Consider the following 23103-nt stretch of genomic DNA (forward strand, 5'->3'; position numbering starts at 1 on the left):
TTAAAAATGTCCATATTAATTTATTCCCCACCCCCCAAAAAAAGTTAACAGCTTTAGAAAAGAGAGTTAAATGTTTCAATTCAACAAATATTTCCTTTTCAGAGAAGGTTGAGATTTATTTATACTATAAAACTGGGAAACAGCTTCCTCCTTATTTCATGTGAAAGTGTACATATGAACTGGGGAAAATTCAAATCCCGGCATCAAAGCCATTAAAATACATAATAAGCTTATGGTGGCTGATTTCCAGAGATTAATGCAATACATTCAGAAATAACATTTTTCAAAAAAATACAAAAAAAAATTTCCCTTAAGTTGGACTTCCATAAAATGCAGCATACATGCCAGTAAAATTCACTGCAAAAAAAATGACATTAACCAAAACAATTCTGAAATAACATTTTTCCACAATTAAGTAATTTGTTAGGAAAAAAACCTTTGTTCTACATATAGGATATGATGCTTATAGATAAATGTAAAAGTTCATTTTCAAACTAGCTACAGAGGGGGAACCAGTGAGGATTTTTTTTCATGTGAGAGAGAAGAGAAAATGAGAAGAGATATTTATTTACATTAAAAACAAAACCCAACAAGAGTACCTGCGTAATCCTAAATCAAGCTGTGCTTCGTCACTGATGAGCTCTGCTTCATTCTGAACAATCCTCATAGCAAGTTCACGGTCACGGCGTTCTTGTTCAAGCACTGCCTGGTGTTGGGTTTCTTCTTCACGCTGTCTGGCTAGTTGTGCCTCCACTTCAGCCTGTAATGCAGAAACATTTTTTCCAGTTCTCTTTCATTTTTTTGTCCACTAAACAGTACATCCTAGATCGCATGTTGTTAATATATAACTAAAATATACGAAACAAAATTTGATTGCTTCTTTCACTGGGCAGAAAAGCAAATAACACTGAGACTTCGGCTGTCTTATAAAATATTAAGGAATAATATTCTGACAGTATTGATTTCAGAAGTCAAAGACTTAATCAGTTTTTAGTAATAAAAAGATTTAAGTCCAAGGAAGAACTGTGGGAACTGTGAACTATCATTCTTATTATTCTGACAGTAAAAACAAAATCAACAACTTTATTGAGATCACTTTTTTGTTTGCTAAGAGGGGTAACTAGTACCGTCCATGTCATATTCTGTTAAACAAGATATGCTTAAACAATCTGCAACAAAGAAAACTGATTCACAGCACTTAGATAAATATAAATTAAATTAAAATTGGCATTTCTAATGCAATGTTCTGATTTATGTGACATCTACGAACTTTTTAAAATGCTAAGATTTCACTCTCATGAATATGTAACTTGTCATCTAATTTCATAGCACTTTCTACTTCTCGTGTACTTTTCACATTCTTCTTTGTACTTCTATTTATCTAGGTAGGCACTAAGGGTTCCTGAGATCCTATTAGACTGTAAGCTTTAGGAGGGCACCACACTGTACACAGCAGGCATTTAAGAAATGTTTGTTGGACAAATCAATGCATAGAAGAGTAATCACACTATACTACTGTAGTTTGAAAAACAAAATTTGCCAGCGTAGACACATGTATCTCCCTTCTGGAATATAAGCCCCAGGAAGGCACGGACCACTTCATATCTTACTGTTACAGCTTAACCTAGCATAGAGCTAGACATCTATGTGAGTAAACCTCAATAGGGCTTTTACACAGGCAAAGAATAACTAGTTTCTTCCTAACACCTCAAATTAAATATATCATCAAATTAATTGCTCTATTTTTACTTGGGGGACATCAAGATATTATTACTGAGAAGAAATAGGAAAAGTACTAAGCTGCAAGTTTAGCTCTGCCTTGGCCAGAAATTTGCTACATAATTTTGAACAGTTCTAACCTTTGTGAATCTCAGTTTCATCATCCATAAAATGAGGGGGGACAGGACTAGGTGATGTTAAAAGTTCCTTAAATTCAACAAATAATTCAATTTACTCTAACAAGCAATTATTAAGCATATGCTATAGGCACTAGGCACACAAAGCCAAAAAAGAAATAGTCCCTGCTTTCAAGAAATAGTCATTCTATTAGAAAAAAGCAGAATGTCCACAGACTATTATAGATAGAAATATACACAAAATAATTTTCTGACAGGGGATATGAACAATGGCAGAAATCATAAAAGGCCTGATAAAGCTAAAGTATGCTTTTAAGGAAGATAAGGATTATAAGTGGATGTATAAGGAATGCATAAGGATGTATAAGGAATGCAAAGACACAGAGATTGGTGAAAGAATGCCGAAGGGATCAAACTCGTGTAAGCAGAACCAGATTAAAATATAACTGGGAAACGTTTTTAAGAAATAAATAAAAACACAATGTAACACAGATAATGTTAATTTATGGTTTTCTAAATCAACATGCAGCCCACAGGGATCCGTTTCTATTTGAGTGTGACACCACTGATGTACAGGTAAGAACTAGCAGGACCATCCCCCTAAAACGGAGAAAGCCTCAAGGAAAGTACTACAAAATATAGCCAGAAATCTAAGCAGGACCCAGAATATGGAAGGTTTTAAATTCCAGCACCAGGAGTTCTTATTTTCTCCTTTGGGCAAAAGGAAGCCATTGAAGACGTTTTAATAACAAGTGACATATTTTGATCTATATCTTAGGAATATCAATTTGGAGATTATGAGAGACCAGAAGCAGAGCAACTGGAAGCTATCGCAATAGATCATAGACAAATTAGAAAATTTCAACTGCTAAAATTCTTGTCTATTCTTGAAACCACTGCCAGTAATTACTTTTACAAGCTTTGTCATCAACATATATATATTAAGATATAAAGAACTGAAGTTGCCTGTTCTGAATTTGTGCAAAGTACTACCATCTCTGATTTATAATTTTATCACAAAGATATTCATTTACTTTTGGATTCATTCTTTAAAATGTAGCTTAAAATGTTTTATGTTATGACCCATATGCTGAAATTTACCCATCTGCAGACAGGCACAGAGCACCACACATTTGGACAGTAGAAGTCACATTTGGTTCAGGTCTCTGAGCAAACTAAGTCCTCTAGTCCTGCTACTGTGGCTTACCCATGGCATCAATCAAGGAAAAATAACTGGAATAGCAGAAATGTGTGCCAGGAGACCTTGGCAGTGGGAGTTGAGAAGGAGGCAAAACTGTAAAGTGCTCTAGAAATGTAACCTTTTCATGTATGGGGCAAACAGTAGTAAGAAATAGGCTGCAATCAGGGAAATGCAGGAACAAATTGGAGAAATGTCAGGTGAGACTGGCAGAAGAAAACATGGATTAGTGTTTGCGGACAGTGCTGGGGTGTTTTGGAAAAGGGTCATATGAATGTACTAATTATTCCAGCGGGGGCAAACTGCTAGTACGTATCTCACCCTCCTCACCAGAGAGAGAGCAGTTGAGTCCTTAAAACTGCCAAGCAGACAAAGGCTTTTCTCTGTCCTACTCCAACCTTCCTTTCCATTGCCTTCCTAGCACCCAAAGTATTCATACTGCTCTACCAGAACTTCTCTTCCCTAAGTATCCTACAAAATTAGCTCTTACAGCTATTGCTGATACTTGGAATGGTGAGGCGCTTTGAAACCATGTGACAAGAAGTCTGACTGAAGGAACTTTGGATTGAAGGCATGTTTGCCATAAGGGTAAAAAAGATTTAAGTAGGTTTCAAATATTTAAAAGGTTGTTATGTTGAGGGAATATATTTATTCTGCTTAACCACAGAGGGTCAATGGATAGAAGCTAAAAATAATAATATTCCAACTCGATATAAGAAAGAACTTCTAAAAATTAAATGTGTCTAAGAATGGAATTAATGCTAACCATAGTGAGTTTCCTGATACACAAAGTACACAAGGAGACCCTAGATGAACATATGTGGGAAATATGATATAGCATATGGTTGAAATAGACGGCCTCCAAGATCCCTTCCAAATATGTGAACTCATCCTATGACTGCAGCTAGAAAGACAGTGAAAAACAAATGGGAGATATTTTTGCACAGGAAGCTTCTTGTCTTTTGTCTATTCCAGTAAAATGACCTGTCTCAACAAGTTGGCACATGTGCACAAACTAATACACCCCTTCTTAAAGTAGTTCTGCCTGGAAATATAATGGGAGTTAGCAACGTATATACTAGGAAACATGAGTGATAAATCCCTAAGATGTGAACACATCCATGTATTTGCCATTTCTAGCACACATAATCCATTTCTCTCATACCTGTATACGTTTTTCATCATCTTCTCTCTTCTTTCTCTCCTCTTCTTCTTGTTTTCTCTTTGCCTCCATTTCCAATTTCCTAGAAAAGAAGGGGGGGATTAAATATATAGGAAAAAAATACAGTTTTAAGTGTTAAAGAACAAAAGTTATGCAGAGTTGTATGGTGCCTTGATCATATTAGTTCAATGCAATTTCCAAAAAATAAAACTGATTTTGGATAGATACATACTAGGAACATCTTGACTGAAATAAAAATAGACAAAAATTACCACATAAAACCTGTAACATGTGTAGAATAGAAGCTTACTCTCTAATTCTAGAAACTGTTCAATAAACATATTGGCTTTCAAAAGGAATATTAATGAAGATCCATCAATGCCAACTACTCATTTACTCTGCTAATCTCTAAGTCAATATATAATGGTTAAGATCACTCACATGCGCCTTTCTTCTTCATCCTTTCTTCGGCGTTTCTCATCCTCTTCAAGTCTTTTTCTTTCTTTTTCCATTTCTTCCTGAATTTTCCTCAGTCTTTCTGCTTCTTCTTCCTGTTGCTTCTTTTTCTGTAATGCACTAAGGAGTTGCTCTGAGCTTTTAACTAGTGCATCATATTCTTTCTGTATCTGTTCCCTGGTCATCACAGAGGACTGGGAAAAGAAACAATAAAAAATACTTTTAAAATATTTCTTTTTCCATTATTTGGCTTTTTCTATTATTTGAGAAATCAATTATCTACAAATATTTAAGAAGAGCCTATATGCAAGGAAATACCTTTACATTAAACCTTAAACTTAATAAATAGATCAAACTGCAAAATTAATAAAGTATAGTCATTAATAAAACAGTTCAATACCAAAAAATATTCTAAAAATGCCTTGGAAGCTTCTAAAATGAACACTTCTTTGTAATTTCACAGTATTAAACTTGGCCACTGTAAGGCAGCAAATTTTAAACCTTTATAATACATATATATTATATATATAGGGTTAGCTCTTGGAAAACTGTAAAGTCAGCAGGGTTTTCCTGCAGCACCCTTGTTCTCTTTCTAGAGCTTTACTGCTCACTCCTCAGGTGCCTTCACTGCAATCCCTTACCTGCACACCTTCTTCCAACCTAATCCCAATCCCAAACAAGCACCTTTTCACAAGCTAAAGTCATAAATAAATAAAGTTATGAATGTTAACAAGCAAGAAGAATTAGACCTTTGTCTGCTCTCCCCTCCTAGGTCACATGAACACATCTTAACGGTAGCAATGTAGAAATAATACTTTAAAATAAAGAAGTGACTCTAATGGTAAGAATTTTATGTGCTGAAACAGGAGGCAACTTTCTGATGCTGTTCAAGTTATCAATAAGTCAAGCTATTAATTAACAAGAATTTATTTATTTCTTACTATGTGTCAGGCAACACGAAAGGGTCTCGGGATCCAAATGACGGAGTGGTCAGGCCCCAGACCTAAGATTATATCTCTGGAAGCCTCCCAATTTCTCAGTAGGCCCCTCACCTGTCAGAAAAATTTCTCCTGTTGCAAAACATATTCTTTTATCAGAACAGACACAGGGGTGCCTGGTCCAAGGATTTTTGTCCCTGGTTGGCCCAAGGACTCTTTTGACACCAGATCTCCCAGTCCATGCCTTTCACAGCTAAACAAAAAAAAATGCCTTTTCTCCTTCAATGTCTGGTATCAACAAAATTATCTCTGCAAAATTCCATATATTTTCCCATTCATAGATTACTGATGCCTGTTCCCAAGACACCTAGACCCCTTGTCTTACCTAATTATTCCTTTCCCTGACCCTTTTCTACATAAGCTTTAGATTCACTCCCATTAAGTTACAAGTTCTCCACAGGAACTTCACCCACTACTATTGACATTACAATAAATTGCCACTTGGCTGAACGATGGCTTGAGTGTGTGAATTCATTCCAGACAACTCTGCTTTGGCATTCTTGGGGTCCCAGCACTGCTAAATCACATAAGCACCCCCAAACCTCTTCACAAATCCAAAGAATGAAACAATACCTATACACAAGAAGCCTATATTCCGATGCGAGAGACAACATGCACATATTAAAAGATAAACAGTATAAATAGAAATTGAATAAATACAAATATATGTCATGTTGTTAAATAAGACTTATTTTGGAAGGGAGGCCACTAATAGCTGAAGGTGTCAGGAAAGGCTTCATGCAGATAACTGTGCTTGAGCTGTGTCTTAAGAAAAAGAGAAATGTGATGAAGGAGAGGTAAGGATTACATGTCTTCTGGCACATGGAACTGCCAGTGGAAAGGCATAGAGATGGGAGATGAAGAATCACATGAGAGAGAAGGCCAACAGGGCTAGATCATATAGGTCTTTATAAGCTAAGGAAGAGCTTTTATGTTTATCCCAGAGCTAACAGGAAACCCCTGGAGTTGGCTGAATAGGAAAGAAAAAGTCATATCCTTTTTATTTTTTAAAGAAAATTACTTAGGATGTTAGCGTAGGGTTGCCTTTTCTCCTTCAACGTCTGGTATCAACAAAGTTATCTCTGCAAAACTCCCTACATTTTCCCATCCATAGATTACTGACACCTGTTCCCAAGAACAAAGAGAGACCTGGGGCACAGAAATCAATCAAGAAGCTGCTGAAATAATCTAGAGATGAGGAATGAACTAAGGAATGAGTAGAAAGAAATGTTTAGATGCAAGAGATGTTGTGAAGGGAGGAGTTGTGAGATTTGCTAAGAGAGAATGAGGAGTCCAGGATAATGTTGAGGACATAATCCAAGGAGACCTAGAAGGATGATGGTAACTCCCATAGAAATGGAGAAGTCAGGAAGAGGGGAGGGTTTGGGGAGAAAAACTGGTTCAGTTTTGGAAGACAGGTCATTAGGGCAGCCAGCTTAAAATGTCCAAGAGACAATTAGTGATACAGAACTGAAATTCAGGAGAGAGACTGGAACTGCATATATAAATATATGAGTCATCGGCATAGAGAGGATAATTAAGCCCCTAGGACAAACAAATTAGGTTACCAAGACAAAGTGTACAGGGGGAAAAGATAAGAGGGAGAGGACCCAGAGGAATACCCACAGTCAAAGGGCATATAATGTAAAAAGATGAGCAGACAGGAAGGAGAAAGCAGTGCAGGAATGTACTGGAGCCAACTTATACCAGTTCAAAAGAGCCAATTGTCACATTTTCAATATGGACATATATACCTCAGAAATTAGCAAACACTACCTATAAAGACTCAATTTATTGTTTTGCTTAATGTCTAGACTTAAGACAGTGATAGAGAAAATTTTAATAATGCAGATTACTCTATATCATGCATTTTCAGAGAGCTAGTTATTAAACATTTTATCAGTACACCAATGGAACAGAACTACAAAAAACCATCAGGGAGAAAGTATTCAGGAAAAGAGGATGTTCAATAGTGTCACATGCGGCAAACAGGATAAATACTAAGACCAGATCCTCAGGATTGGCAATTAAGATATCACCGGTAACTCTGGAGAAAGTAGTTTCAGTTGAATGATGATATCAGAAACCAGACTCAAAAGAGTAAGAAGTGAAAGGAGAGGAAGTGAAGGCAGCTACTGTGGTTGTCCCTCATGCCTGGAATGTTTCCCTCCTCTTCATGACCTCCTTGCTTTCCTGGCTTCTTTCAAGTCTTAATAAAAATTCCATTTCTATAAGAAGCCTTTCCCAATATTTATTAATTATAATGTGTTATTTTCTTTTTATCCTGTATATAGATTGTTTGTACACTGTTTCCTCCATCAGATTATAAGCTCCTTGACAGCAAGAAATTTCTTCTGCCTTTTCTTGTATCCTCAATGTGTAGCATAGTGCCTGATACACAGCAGACTCTAAATAAGTCTGACTAAGAAAAGATAAAAAGAGAATGGAAGAAAAGTTTTTTTTAAGTATGGGGAAGATGAGCATGTCTGATGGTAGGATAAGAACCAATTCACAGGGAGAGGTTGAAGATTTGAAAGAGATAAATGACTGAGGATGTAATCTGCTAAAGAATGGACAGAATGCATTTGTAAAGGGGTTAGCCTTGACAAGAAGAAAGACCACCTCTTTGTCAGAAACCTCAGGAAAGGAAGAGACAGGGTAACAATAGGTTTTGAGGTGAGAAGAATGGGGCAAGAAGGACCCCATGTCAAATAGCCTCAATTTTCTCAGTAAAGTAAGGAGGATCTCAGCTGGAGGTGGGAGAAAGGGTGCAGGTATGAGAAACTTGAGGAGGGAAGAAAAGATTTGGAATAGCTTCTGTGGGGAATGAGACATGGAATCAAGCAGGAAGAATGCCTTGCTGAAATGAGAGCCTAGTTGAGACACCCAGTCAGCACAATTGTGAGATTTCCTCCAGTTTCATTCAGAAGCTAGTATGTGAAGGAGATGGATGATGAGAATAGTCCAGCACTGAAAGTTGGCATAAGAATAGTGGCATTATTTGGGAACTGTGGAAAGAGAATGGAGAACAGGCGATTGGAAAGGAATCAGCCAACAGAGTCAGCACCAACAACCAAGCCCAGCCAGCCATTGTGACCAATGATGGACCAGAGAAATCTGCAGCCTGAAAATCTCTGTATCTAGAATCAAAAAGAGAAGAGGATCCCCCAAGAAAAACCCAGGAAAGTCAGAAAGCCCCTTGGTGAGGATATGGGGAGAGCCTGTGACCGGTATATTGCCACATTTCTCACACCAGCACTGCCCAAGCCCAGGGGTTCTGAGGCCCTTACCATTCAATCCTGAGACGCAAGTGAGAGTCATCAAAGCTGCAGAGTGATATTACCCTAGGGGATAAAAGTCTGTGCAGGAACCTAGGGGACCCAAACCAAGACTGATCAGGTCTACCATCCTAACCAAAAATACAACAAGGGATAAGACAGCCCCTGGATCAAAGACCCAAATCAGAAACTGAAACTTAAGAGATGAGTAAACAAATAAGTAAATTCAATGAGTTAAAAAAAACAGAATTCTAAAGATAAATAAAGAAGCAGCAAATAACTTCATTTAACTACAAATAGATTCAAAGGGAAAAAAATTATTTTCCAATACCTAGGGAAAATGAAGAAAGAAGACAAAAAGTAAATAAAAGCTCTGAAAGAAGGAATTGGAAGGAGAATGAATAGCTTAGAAGAGAAAGTGGTAAACCTTATCCAAGTTATAGGCTCCCTAAAAACTAGAACAGATCAAACAAAAATCAATGACTCCCTGAGGCAGCAAGAAATAGTAGAATAAAATCAAAAAATTAAAAATATAGGAAAAATATATCAACATGTTTCATATATAAGATAAATATAAACACATAATATAAGTATCTCATGTTAAAAACAAATTATGTGGAAAATAAGATCAAGGGTAGTTCATTTAAGAGTCATTCAATTCCCTAAAAACCATGACTTCTTAAAAAGCCAGAGCACTATATTTTAAAAAGGCATACATGGAAACTGCCCACATCTATTACAACTGAGGGTAAGGTAAAAAGAGAAAGAATGCATCAACCATTCCAGAAACCCCGAAAGGAAGTTTCAGGAATATCAGACAAACTCCAGAGCTCCTGAAGGAAAAAAAGAGATCAAAAGCATCACAAAGACAGTTCCAGCACACAGTAAGGATCACATAAGACCTGGCAACTTCAATTACAAACGATATCTTAGAATTCAGTATTTACAAACTCAAAATATATAAGCTTACAACCAATAAAGACATACACTGAAAAGCTGAGTGTAATCCTATGGGGGGGGTGGGGAACGGATTTTTAATGGAACAGAGGACTCAAGAGTTTCTGCTGAAAAGATCAGAGCTAAGTAGAAACTCTGAAATATACGCTCAGAAAAACTTAGAAAGATAAATATCTATACATATTACACATAGATACACACTCACACACAAAAGAGCAACTGAACGGGCAGTACTTGATGATGTAGTACTAACATTCTAAAGGGGGAGGGGAGAGAAATAAGTGTTCCTTCAGAATCTTAAGGTCTTCAGAGAACACTGAGGGAGTGATGTGAGAAAAAGAGAAGATCTGTGGGTGGATTCATTCTGTTCTTAGGGTTCTGAAAGAGTAAAATGAATACAGTAGAGAAGAAAGAGGAAAGAAAGGTGGGTGGAACTTGCTATTTCTCCTAACTGGGGTGTGTAAGAAGTACACAAACAGGAAGGAAGGGGTGGATAGTGGTCATCTTGGATGAACTTCACTCTTATCTGAAACAAAGGGAAGGTTTGTACACTGGCATATTTTGGTGCAGAAATACATCATACTTAACAGGGAGAGAAGAGGGAATGGAAGAGTTAAGAGGAAGAACAGGAAATAGCCACAAACAACAAATTCTCCTGATCCTAAAGAGGATAGTAAAAGGGAAAAAAAAGAAAAGTAAAGAACTAGAATCTAAGGGGGCAACCCAACAAGTGGGAAATTGGCTGAATGAATTATGGAATATGAATATAATGGAATATTATTCCATTATAAGAAATTATGAAAGAGACGATTTCAGAGAATCCTGGCTTCAACGAACTGACAGTGTAAAGTAAGCTACACCAGGAGAACAACTTCTTTAAGGAAATAACACTGTAAAGAATTCAACTTCAAGAAACTCAAGAACACTAATCAATGAAATTACCATATGTCTCCAAAGGATCTATGACTCTTCTTGTTAAACTATGCGTATTTGCTACAAGGGCGTTTTCCCCTGTCTTTATTTTCAGTTGAAAGCGGATTAGGAAAAGAAGTTATTAATAAGGATAGAAAAAAGAGAGAGAGCCATTTAAACACCTTTTTTAAAATGCAGAAAGGAAAACAAAAGGAAGTTCAGAAGGTAGTACAGGCAGGTAGGACAGTTTTGGTAGCATTATGTGAAATGGAGACTCACTGTTTCACGTATAATCCTTTTACTACATTCTCTTACGCAGATGGAAATGTTCTACTTTTTGGGGGTGTTTGGATTTTTAAAAAGGTTTGATATATAGGATTGATATAAGAAAAAACTTTCAAACACTTAGAGCTATCCAAAAGCAGAATTAAGCTGCCATTGGAAAAAAAACAACAAAAAACCAGAGTTCTTCCAGAAAAAAATTACATGACTACTTGTTGCAAAAGTTCTTATGAAACTAGATGACCTCTGAGATCCCTTCCAAATCCGAGAAATTACAACGCCTTTGAATTTCCAGATGCCGTAGGCCACTTCTGTCCTACCTCCTCATCCCAAGCTCTGAAAAAAGATACAAAAAATACTGACTCTCCACCTCCAAACTATTATGCCTTTTTTTTTAGTGTTTTACCTATATCTTTCAGAAGTACTTTGTCTTCTCAAATACAATAATGAAAGAGACAAAGAGAAAGAAAAATACAGAGTACACAAATTCTATATATTAACACAGCCTTATCATTTCCAGTTGAAACTGGAGAATAAGGTCAACTTGTACTGATTTTCAGGTTTCTATTATGCTGAAACTTATGCACAATGCACTATTTTAGTAACTACTTTCACAGCCAAAGTTTCTTTCATCAATAAATATCACAAATTATTATAAAAAATATCAAAGCATAATCTTAAAATAAGGAAGTCATCTGGACTGAAATTACATACCTTAATTTTAGCTATCAATGTATCAATAGAAACATCAAGATCCTTGATCTTCTTGATCACCTCTGGTTTTCCATCTTTCAAAGCATTTGCTACTTCATTAAATTTGTCAAGTCTTTTCTTCAACGTGCGCACTTTGATAAGACCATCAATGCTGGAAAAACAATACTTCATTAGAGATTAATGTCACTACCTACCTAAAAAGTAACAGAATTCCCATTAACACTGAATGATACTCTTAAAATGTTTCCTTTCACTTTTTTTATTTGTCATTTCCCTTTCTAAATATGAGCTAAATAAAAACAATCATAGAAGGGACTATTATATAACATAGAGATGCACTAATGGGAATAGTATCACCCACTCTTGAGATGGCATTTCTGAATTCTGGATCGCTTTTTAAATAGATTAAAAACTTTTGAAAGAATTTAGGCAATGAAGGGCTATTTATTTTCCAAAAGCTGTAAAGGTCAAAATTAATACGACAGGTTCAAATAAAAAAGCACTAAATCTATAAGCAAAACTTAAATATTATTACTATTATTATTCCTACAGAGGATCTTGCGGCAATGTTAAGGCACTAGAAATTAAACAATGATAGTAACTGTTCTGAAAAAGTTTTGTTTTTAACACTGAAAAAAAAAGTTGTCAAAGAACATAAGCTACCGAGACAATCTTAGTAAAATAATATCTAAATAAATATCAAAAGGCAAAAAGACTGTTTCCTAAAAATAAAGTGAGAAATGAGAAAATACCTTTAGGTTTTAGTTTCCAGATTTTTTTGTCATGATGAATTTATCACTATTTAATTATCAGCTTGTTACTGAATTTAACCAAAATCCATCTTACCGTGGTTTGTGTCTTCTTTTGCAAAGCCACATTCGAATAGTCTTCTGTATTTTAATGCATGCATCAGCACGATATTTTATTTTGTTTTTCACTATGAGAACAAAATAAGATGGCAGAAATTAAATTGTCATTTTAATTAGACAAGAGACACCATTAAAATACATTCATTCCCTTCAAAGCACAAGCTCAAGAAAGACAATTTTTAATCCAACTATAAAATCACAACATGTAGCATCACTCTAATTCTTTACAATACTTAAAAACAAAAAGCAACAAAAATTGCATTAGATTCTTATTTTAAATAAAACATTACCATGCTATTCTACATAAAACTCAAATTAACTGCTATTGTCAACTTCAAAAGGTTTAAAATAACCTAAAAATTTCTTGATTCAGGGCAAAACAATTTCCAACAGGAAGGAATGCACAAAAATTGTTTTTAAAAAACTATACCAATAACCATGGTAGCATTTTTTTTTAGAAAATGGAGAAGAGAAGAACAATTATCCAACTAACAAAACAACTCTTTACATATTTAATAGGACTTTCTAAATACATCACTGTCCCTTGAAAACCTGAATTTTGGTAATACAGAAATCTTTTGTCCCCCCATTTTAATTATTTATTGAGATTCTTATTAGGAAGCAGAAGGTACAAAAGTACAAGACTCAAGGAGCTTAAGATCTTGATGGGAAGCAAGTCTTACATATGTGAAACTTTTAGAGAATGAAATACCTTTTTGCACATTTTTATTTGTCGCTACCAAGGGACATTTTATTTTAATAAAATAAGAGCCACTTTCCCCAAAGCAGTTCTCATCTTAAAGCACTTGTCATTTGAAATGAGTTTTCAATTAACAGGCAACTAAAAAGCTGATATAAATCAAAGCTGTGAAAATAAGTGAAGATCAAGAACTAAACATTTTCTCCAACCCTCAGATCTCTCAAACTTCTTCAAAATAATAATTATGTGCAAGAGGTAAACTAATTTCAGCTATATCCACAGGCTAAGACACCAAGAGCCCTAACAAGATAACAACCTAATAAATTAACAGCAATCTGCTAATTCATCCCTGAAATACTCAGGAGCATACTGTCCAATCAGACCCCATATTCTAGCAAGGCAGAACCGTTATCTTAGTCAGCAATCCCTCTGCCCTGTATCCTTACCCCACTATAACACGGCAACAAGTAAAAGAATTTAACTCTACTCCCCAACACATCGCGTGCGCGTGCGCGCACACACACACACACACACACGCCCTGCGCTGAGTAGGTAGAAGTACAGAGAAGCTGAACGGAGAGTAATGGGTCAGGGCATGACCATGCGTGTGGCTCTAGCAGGTCTGGAGGGAAGGGGACTGAAACCAATTCTGTCTCTACAGAAGTGTCTTGGGGCAAGGATTGAGGCCAGTGAAAAGTGAATTCCTCAGCATGAGAGAAAGCTAAAACAGCTCTGAGGTGCAGACTTCAAGGGATCCACCAAAGGAAAAGAAGTCCCAAAGTCAACTCTGGCTCATGCCATGGTCTAAGACACCAATAACCTTAAGGAGGTTAACAACCCAACAAACTAACAAGAGAAAAGGCGAATCCCTAAACCCTAAAGTGCTCTCTCGGCACTCACTCCCCAAAAGCTGCTTGATGCTCTAGAAGGCCTGCATAAACCCAAATCCACTCAGACACCAGCAACTGAATTCTGCCCTTCCATTCCCAATATGCACTGTGGAAAGCCAAAAGCCAGATGCTTATTCTGCCTGGGAAGGCAGCATGGAAGCATGCTGTACTGCAATAGGACTCAGAGGAACAAAGGGAACTGGAGTGGCATGCCAGAATACGAGGGAAAAGACAGGGGTCCCCCAGACCTGAGGAAAAGAGGACTGGCATCCAGCTATGGCTAGTTTTGTTACCCAAGACATCACTTGAGGCAGAGATAAAGGCAGGCAAAACATGAACTACCCAGTGTGGAAGGATGCTGGGACAATGTTGATGTCCAGACCCTAGGGAAACCACCAACAAGGTGGGAAAAGTCAGAAAATTAGCAATAAGAGAATATAAGGCAGAAAGACTGAAATTAGAATGAATAAGACTCAAAGGCCTTGAACATAAGTAGATAAACCAACAAGGAAGATAATATAAATAACGGGAAGGGAAGATGGCATTCAGATCTTCCAAACAAGGCCAGACATCTATTAAAAATATTGCAAGACAAAGGAAAATGAGTCTACACCTGATGAGGCAGATCTTATGGATTGCCAAGAGAGTGTAGACTCACAGCAGGATGGAATCACATCCTACATGGCTTATGAGAGAAATAAAAATTGTGGATGCAGAAATTATGTCCTGCACAATAGAAATAATTGACAGAACAGAAAAATTTCAATCCATGTTGACAATCCTCACCAAAGAAACAAAAGAGAAAACAACTGGTTGGAAATTAACATTTTAGATAGAAGTGAAGGATAAGCTGGAAGAAATAAAGTAAAAAGCAATAATGTTTTCAAAAAATCATCTCTATACAAGCAAAACACATAGATCTCAAAGAGAGGAGGTACAGAGACAAGTTTACTTAAGGATTATGTTTCCCAGAAGAACACAACAAATAAAAAACCTAAACACTTTAATGCAAGAAGTAACAAAAGAAAAACTGACCAGAACTTCTGAACACAATTGAAAGAATTCACAGACTGCCTCCAAAAAAATCTCTATGCTGCAAACTCTAGAATACATAGTAATAAATTTAAGAATTCCAATGATAGACAAAAAGTTTTGTGAAGGACCAGGAGAAAAATCTCCAAATATAAAGGAAATGAAATTCAAATAATAAAAGAGTACTCAACACCCACCAGAAACTGCTTAAGAGAATATGATAATGAGTTCTGAAGAACTGAGCAGCTCAAGGTGACATAACCTGCAAACTTGAGCATAATCATCAACAAAAAAGATGGATATTTAATAAGAAAGGTATCTAAAGCATTCCTACAAGGAAATAAGTGGAGGATTCAAGACATAAGTACCGCCTTCTTCATGTTCTTCTGTAACTAATTTTCAACTAAGTTACGGTCAAAGAAGAGAAAAAGAAATATAAAAGTGAGAATAAAGGCACAGGTCAATTAAATGACAATTTATAGGCAGTTTAGTTATGTGTTCTTCAGGGGCTCCTAAGGCAAGCCTGCACATGGGCATTTTAGGATAGTAGGCTGTCTACATGAGAAGCATCCTCACCATTTCCATTTCCCCAATCCCATTCACCTTGGCTGTCCAATATGTTGTTCTTTCTGTTTCATAACGTCTTTCCTATAGAATCCCTTACCTCCATTCTCATACTACCAACGTACTCCAGGTTCTTATCACCTCTCCCCAGGACTACTTTCAATAGCCTTCTAATTAGTCTTCCTGCCTCAGGTCTCCCTACTCCCACACATTTTTCACGCAGCTGCCAGAGTGAATTTTCTTAAAGCACAATTCTGACCATGTCATGTTCCTACTCAGTAAATTCCAGCAATTCCTTATTACCTCCGAGATCAAATATAAAATCCGCCATTTGGCACTTAAAGCCACAACCTGGTCCTTTCCTACCTTTCCAGTCTTCTTACACTTTTACTCTTCTCCTCTTATGATTTAACTACACTGGTCTACTCTGTTATTTCTCACACCCAATACTCCATTTTTCAACACTTAGCACAGGGCTTAGTGGACAGGGTATTTATTAAATACTCTTTGAATAAATTTATTTATTGTTTTGAACTAGTTTTTAAGGATTATGAATCGATCTGTTTAATTTACCTGAGTCTATAAAAGTAATTAGCTATTCACATAAAATTACAGCTTATTTATATTCTACCCTAAAGCTATTGTACTGGTACATTCAACAAATTCGAAAGTGTTAATATTTCCATTCATAGAGAATTCTTTCGGTTTAAATATAAACTCAACCAAAAAATAACCCAAAAAAGTCTCCAAAAACACACATACAAAGGAAGAACGCTGAAGGAAATACCCACATTTGATGACTGAAAGTGAACACCACTGAACTTTTTTCCAGCGACTGCAGACAAGCCAATGATTGACTCTTTTAACAAGTTCAGCCAAATGATCAGGGTCTGATTTCATTATTTGATCAAATTCTGCAAACTGAAAAGATAAAAAAGATTATATTATAACTTCAAAGAGTAATTTTTTAAATAAGAAAATATGGAAGAGAGTAAGGTAAGGACCTGACAAACTACTTTCTAATCACATGTATATGTCAATTTTGTTGTTCACTGCTCATTTGGTATTTCTGCAGATTATTCAAAGGCTTTGCTTCCTTTCCTTCCCCCAGAAGCTGGCTTGCCTTTTGGTTGGTTACTACTTATAATCATTTTCATTAATAGAAAGGTTAATACAGAAGAAAAATGAGAAATCTGAAATTATACATTTCTGCTACTTGTTTGCAACTCAAAAAAAAAGGTTGAAAGGAAAGCCTGATGGCTTATTAACTAAATAATGTCTCTTCTCTCTACAGAAATCCCAGCAACTCCTTTCCTTTCATCAATTAAGAGCGATATAAATCAAATCTGGATTTTAAAAAGTTGTTTCATGTAGAGAACAAGATATAAAATAGGGATTCTTAATCTTTTTATGCCACAAACTCTTTTGGTAGTCTGGTGAAACCTAAGGACCAATTCTCAGAGTAATATTTTTGAGAGCACAAAATAAAATATATAGGATCATGAAGAAAACCAATTATATCGATACAGAATTATCAAAATTTATTTTAAAGCAAGTTCAGAGATCCCAAGCTAGGAACCCTGCTATGGAAAGTAATGTTCTACCAAGAAATTTCAAAAATATTGCTTTCTTTTTTCAGGGGGAGATTTTAAAAATGCTTCCTAAATATCCATTATGTTAAAAATGAAAGGAGAAAAAATACTATAGCATTAAAGAATAAAATAATGAAATCTCTTCTGAACCATCTAAACAGAAAACAATTGGAGTTTCAGAAAAGTTTTGACACTAAATCAAATAAAAAGTAATCTTTGTATCCTTTTGACAAATTAACCTTCTAGCAATTTCTGTCACACAGTCATTACATTAAAAAAAATCTTCCTCTGTCTGCTAAAATTAAATTAAAAGTAATAATTTTAAGATTAAAGGTCTTTGAAATTTTCATTAGGCTTTCTCCTCCTTTCGGTTATTTATCCTCAAGAAAACCCATCAATCAATAAGTATTTAATTTAGCAAAGTCTGCCTCCTCTACCGACCAATACTTTTTACTATTCCTATGGGAAAGGGGGGAATAGCTTATGATAAATATGTAAGACGTCATCTAAAGATATTTCCCAAATTTTCATCTTCTTATTTGTTCCTTTTCTTTTTTGGATATGATCTAGGCCATCTGGTATGAGAGATCTGCTATGGTAAAACAGCAACAAGAAAGTGCACACATAGTATTTGCTAGATAAAATCACATTTAAATTAAAAGTGATTTTTGTTTGAATGAATTTTGTCCTCAAGGCAACAGATATGTTTTCTACTGTTTTATTTTTGCTTAGTCAAAGAAAAATCATTGGTTTTAAGTTTGCGAAGGATGTTTAAATTTTTACTAGGCTACAATTGTAGAGTTAAGCGATAATATGGTTCTAAGAATGATCTCATGGACATAATTCATGGATTAAAAACACTCCTAAATAATACACAATTTAGTTATATAAACTAACATGGAACCCATAAGTTCTACATCTTAAGATAATTATGCTAAACAACAAATAAGTTAAGGGAAAACTGAGCAAAATTTTTAATAAGTGAAACCTAATTAGAGTATTAAAACATGAAGAAGTTTCATCTACACTACGCTTTTAAGAGAAAGAAGCAAATGATGAACAAATAAAGTACAGATCCTAAAGACTGTTTTTGAGTGTAAATCATAATTTCACTACAATTTAAGATCAAAATCCTAAACTTTAACTATAGTCCCATACAAAAATTTTCATTTCTTTTTATATGACAACTAACCCAATCTGGTTTTTTAAAAAATCTCATACAATACAACTTGATTTAATCTGTCATGATCCATCACAATTTACCACTTATCTGTCTCCCCAACCCTATAAAAAAATTTACCTTGAACATTTTATTATATCCACACATTACCCTGCTCTTTCCTCCTGTTCACTGCCAAACATCTGTAATAAAATGTTTATTCCCAAAGCCTCCATTTCATCAATTTTACACATCTAAGCTTCCATCCCCAACATTCCACTGAAATTATTCTTTCAAAAGTCACCAACGTCCTAAACACCAAATTCGACGGCTTTTGTCAGCTCTTATCCTCCTCCACCTCTTTGCAGTATCTGACACTGCTAACCACTTCCCAGCTCTAGATACTTTCTCCAACTCATTCTCCTGGATTTCCACCTACCTTTCCAGCTGCCCTTTCTTGGTCTTCTTTGCTGAGTCAATTTTTTTTTCTAAGATCATTCCGTTCTGCTATCATCTTCTCTTTCTACACTTCCCCTTGACAAGTTCATTTCTATCTAAACTACCACCTTGGTATAGATGGCTCCCACAACTCTATCTCCTACTCTGAGTTATCTTACAAACTCTTTTCTCCAACCACCTTCAAGACCTCTCCACTAGTACTTCAAACTCCCCACACTCTGAACCAAACCTATTATCGTTCCCTCTAAACTAAATTCATTTGACCACTTCTGTCAGTTTGTGCATCATTTTAAGTTTCCTATATTTGCAATCTTGAAATCCTCTTTGGCTGTCTTCTCTTGTTTGGAATCCACTGCTAGAGCCTGGTGAAACACAATGTTGTAGGAGGAGAAACTTTGGGCCTTTCCCACCAAGGGTAACATGCAGCCTTGTGAAATGGGCCAAATTCCACCTGCTCCACGATCCCAAAAGTCAATAAGACCCTTTTTCTCTTAAGCTTTCCAAAAGCAATCTGCTCACACCTCCCAAGTGCACTTATATTATTTTATGTTAATGTCTGTGTGCCACATGTCGCACCAATTTAGAAAGCCACAAGAGCACAGTGGAAAGGGGACTCAGTACTGGACCAGCAATCAGCAGAGACCTGGGGATTTGAAACCCACCTTCAACACTAGCTTTCTAAACATGGGTAAATTGATGAAAGCTGGAGGTATAGCTAGGTAGTAATTCAGCTAGCTAGATTCTGATAACATTGACATAATACTCGTTATACAGCACTGAAGAATGTTATTAGACTTTCACTAAGCTCTCTAAAATAAGACTATAAAGGCAGATAATTTTATTTTTTCCTATTTTCATAGTACCTTTGTGAAAAGATAAAAATAAAATTAATTAAAAATTAATTTTAGGGGGGTGGAGCCAAGATGGCAGCTGGTAAGCACGGACTAGAGTGAGCTCCGTACCCGAGTCCCTCCAAAAACCTATAAAAAATGGCTCTGAACCAATTCTAGAACGGCAGAACCCACAGAACAGCAGAGGGAAGCAGGGCTCCAGCCCAGGACAGCCTGGATGGTCTCTGGGTGAGGTCTGTTCCACACGGAGCTGGGAGCTGGGAACGGAGTGGAGCAGAGCCCAGCCTGAGCGGTGTGAACCATCCAGAACAGAAGCTGGGCGGAGGGGGCCCTAGCGCCCTGAATATGTGAGCTGCGGCAGTTACCAGACCCCTCGACCCACAAACACCAAAGACTGAGGAGAAGGTTAGTGGGAAAAGCTGCAGGAGTGGAAGGAGTTCGCCATTCGGCTTCCAGCCCCGGGGGCAGCGGAGGTGGGGCAGCTACAGCTGTTGTTACTTCCGGCTCCAGGCCCACCTGGTGGGAGGAATTAAGTGGCAGATCAGAGCAGGAGTGTAACAGCCTGCTGAAGATCTAAGCCCAGTCTGGACTGGGGGTCCTTGGGGAAGGAGGAGTGCGGCTCTGACAGAGCTGGCACCTCCCCCCCAAACATAGAACATAGAACTCATTAGTCTACAAGCAGTCATACCCCACTGAAAAACTCAAGGGTCAAGTTAGTTGGTTGGGAATATGGCCAGGCAGCGAAAATGTGCCCAGATTCAGTCTCAGACTTTGGATTCTTTCTTTGGTGACAAAGAAGACCAAAACATACAGCCTAAAGAAGACAACAAAGTCATAGAGCCTACAACAAAAATTAATTTTAAATGGTATCTACTGTAATCGATTTTACAATGTAATTTATTTTATGCTGTTTTGAACTTTATAATTGAGTTACCTGGGGCCTCAAGGCCACATGTGGTCTTCTAGGTCCTTAGGTGCAGCCTTTTGACTGAATCTAAACTTCACAGAACAAATCCCCTTAATAAAAGGATTTATTCTGTGAAACTTGGACTCAGTCAAAAGGCTGCACATAAGGACCCAGAGGGCCACATGTGGCCTCAAGGCTGCAGGTATCCCATCCCTGGAACTCACCTTGCACTTTTCAGCTTAAAAGTGTGGTTGAAGGGGAATGGTATTATCACTCAGGCCATTAGACCCTGGGACATCAGCTTGTTGTCTGTAAATCCCAACCAGCTTAACAAAGGTTACAAGTGGCAGATGAGACCCATAAAAAAATAAACATTCCTTAATTATCAGAGAGGGTCATGACTTAGCCACACCTGAATGCCAACCCACTTACCCCAGTGTAACCAATTATTTTCACAATTTAAGGCTGAGTTTATTTTACCTTATATTCAGATGCTGTTTAAGACACAAAGTGATAATTATTTCACCTCTTTACAACTCTCTCTAAAGAATAAACATCTCAATTCATTCTTACTTTCTCCAGTCTCACCTACAAAAAAATAAGTCTGAACTATTATAACCCAGAAAATGGAACTTTGATTTACTGCTTCATGAATGCATCTTCCTAATGTAGTGAGGTGACTAAAATGCCAAGACAATGGTAACTAGCAATAAAATCAATACTGCCAATGCAACAGAAGGCATAATCCTGCTCTCGTACAAAACAACAGCTTGTTCAGACATACTACATGTCAATTCTGACTAATGAACCTTAGGAAACACATGAGGATAAAAAAGTCTAGACATTGCCACATCTAGGAAAGGCACCGAGTGGAAACAACAGGGGAAGCAGCAACCATCACTTTATCAAAAATACCATTATCTCAGGCTGCCCCTCCATCCATGACTCCAGTAGAAATACCTTAAAGTATTATATAATCATATGCTAAAATCACCAGTTGTCTTAATATGCCTAGTAAATAGGGTTCTTTTTCATCATTTGTTTTGTTGGGCTTTTTTTGTTTTGACCCATGAGTTTAATGTGGAAAACTCCTGGGTTAAAAACTCCCTTCATGGATGCAAATCAGCCTCCTGTCTATAAATTAAAGACGTAAAACTCCAAATGACTTGCCCATGGTCACAAAGCTAGCATGTGGGCAAGACCAATTTCTTCCTACCTTCAAGTCTTTTAACATCTATTCTTTTATTATTTACCTGATGCCCAACTTACTATTTACCTGATGAAACAAAAGAAAATAGATGTGGGTCAGAAGACTACTTCTAAAATATCTAAAAGAATGCCATCATACAGATATAAGCATCGAATAACTAAATTTAGGTAAATTTACAGAATGTAACAACTATGAGTCTTTTAAATATAATGGTTATACATGCAGGAAATATATGTGTTTGTATTTTGACAAACTACTCTATAAATTGTGTGAATTTTCCTGAAAACAAGGAAATTCAGTGTATACTAGATACAGTCTATATATGAGGGAAGGAAATAATATAATCTGTGAGCCATTAATACTTAAGATTAAAGACAGTTAAAATTAATACTCTATAAATCACTACATTTTTATATCCAGAATATCTTAACATTTGATCTATTTTTAAATAAGTGTATTTAACAGATAGGTAGAGGACTATGGGAGTGAAATGCTGCCTACATAAGCTGTCCAATATGAATATTTTGTTGGTTGGTTTCACTTTATTATATTTCTTTATTACAAGGAAGAGCCCAATGGAGTGAAGGGGTGCGGCAAGTATGTAAAAAAAATAACCAGAATGTAAATAAAAATATAAAGCATAATTTTTTTAAAAAGCAAATATACATTTATTTACCTTTCCAGGTCTAAAAAACACTTTTGTTAATCCAAATTTGTAGTCATGTTCATTTAGACCCAAAGCTTTAAATAGAGCCTAAAAATAAAAAAAAATTAGCTTTTAGTCAATCATTAACATTTAATAAACTTTACAAAACAGTAACAGGTAGTTTCAACATATATGTCATTAATACCTTGCAAAAGAGTCTTGGATCCAATCGAGCAAGTTTATCTGGCATATACTTCTTGTACATGTTATAGAGCTCATGAAATGAGGCTCGAGATGGAAAACCACCCTGCATCAAGTCCAAAACGGACACCATACCTACATTCATAAACAGACACAAATGACTACTAATGTAATTCACAAAGGCCTAAGAATCACTTTCAAGTTAGCAAA

At 36.3% G+C, this 23103-nt stretch overlaps 1 protein-coding gene across 1 annotated transcript in view; it reads right to left on the reverse strand.

Annotated features, from left to right (window-relative positions):
- Positions 1–23103, reverse strand: part of MYO6 (myosin VI) — a 232000-nt gene that overhangs the window by 28233 nt on the left and 180664 nt on the right. The window contains exons 22-29 of the mRNA XM_036767011.1: positions 22898–23028; positions 22723–22800; positions 16660–16789; positions 12660–12750; positions 11814–11964; positions 4658–4866; positions 4220–4298; positions 600–760 (exon numbers count right to left, since the gene is read on the reverse strand). Of these exons, the coding sequence (XP_036622906.1) occupies positions 600–760; positions 4220–4298; positions 4658–4866; positions 11814–11964; positions 12660–12750; positions 16660–16789; positions 22723–22800; positions 22898–23028 (1030 nt within the window). The remainder of the gene's footprint in view (positions 1–599; positions 761–4219; positions 4299–4657; positions 4867–11813; positions 11965–12659; positions 12751–16659; positions 16790–22722; positions 22801–22897; positions 23029–23103) is intronic.

This window comes from Trichosurus vulpecula, chromosome 7 (assembly GCF_011100635.1).
Source record: "Trichosurus vulpecula isolate mTriVul1 chromosome 7, mTriVul1.pri, whole genome shotgun sequence".
Classification (NCBI taxonomy): Eukaryota; Metazoa; Chordata; class Mammalia; order Diprotodontia; family Phalangeridae; genus Trichosurus; species Trichosurus vulpecula.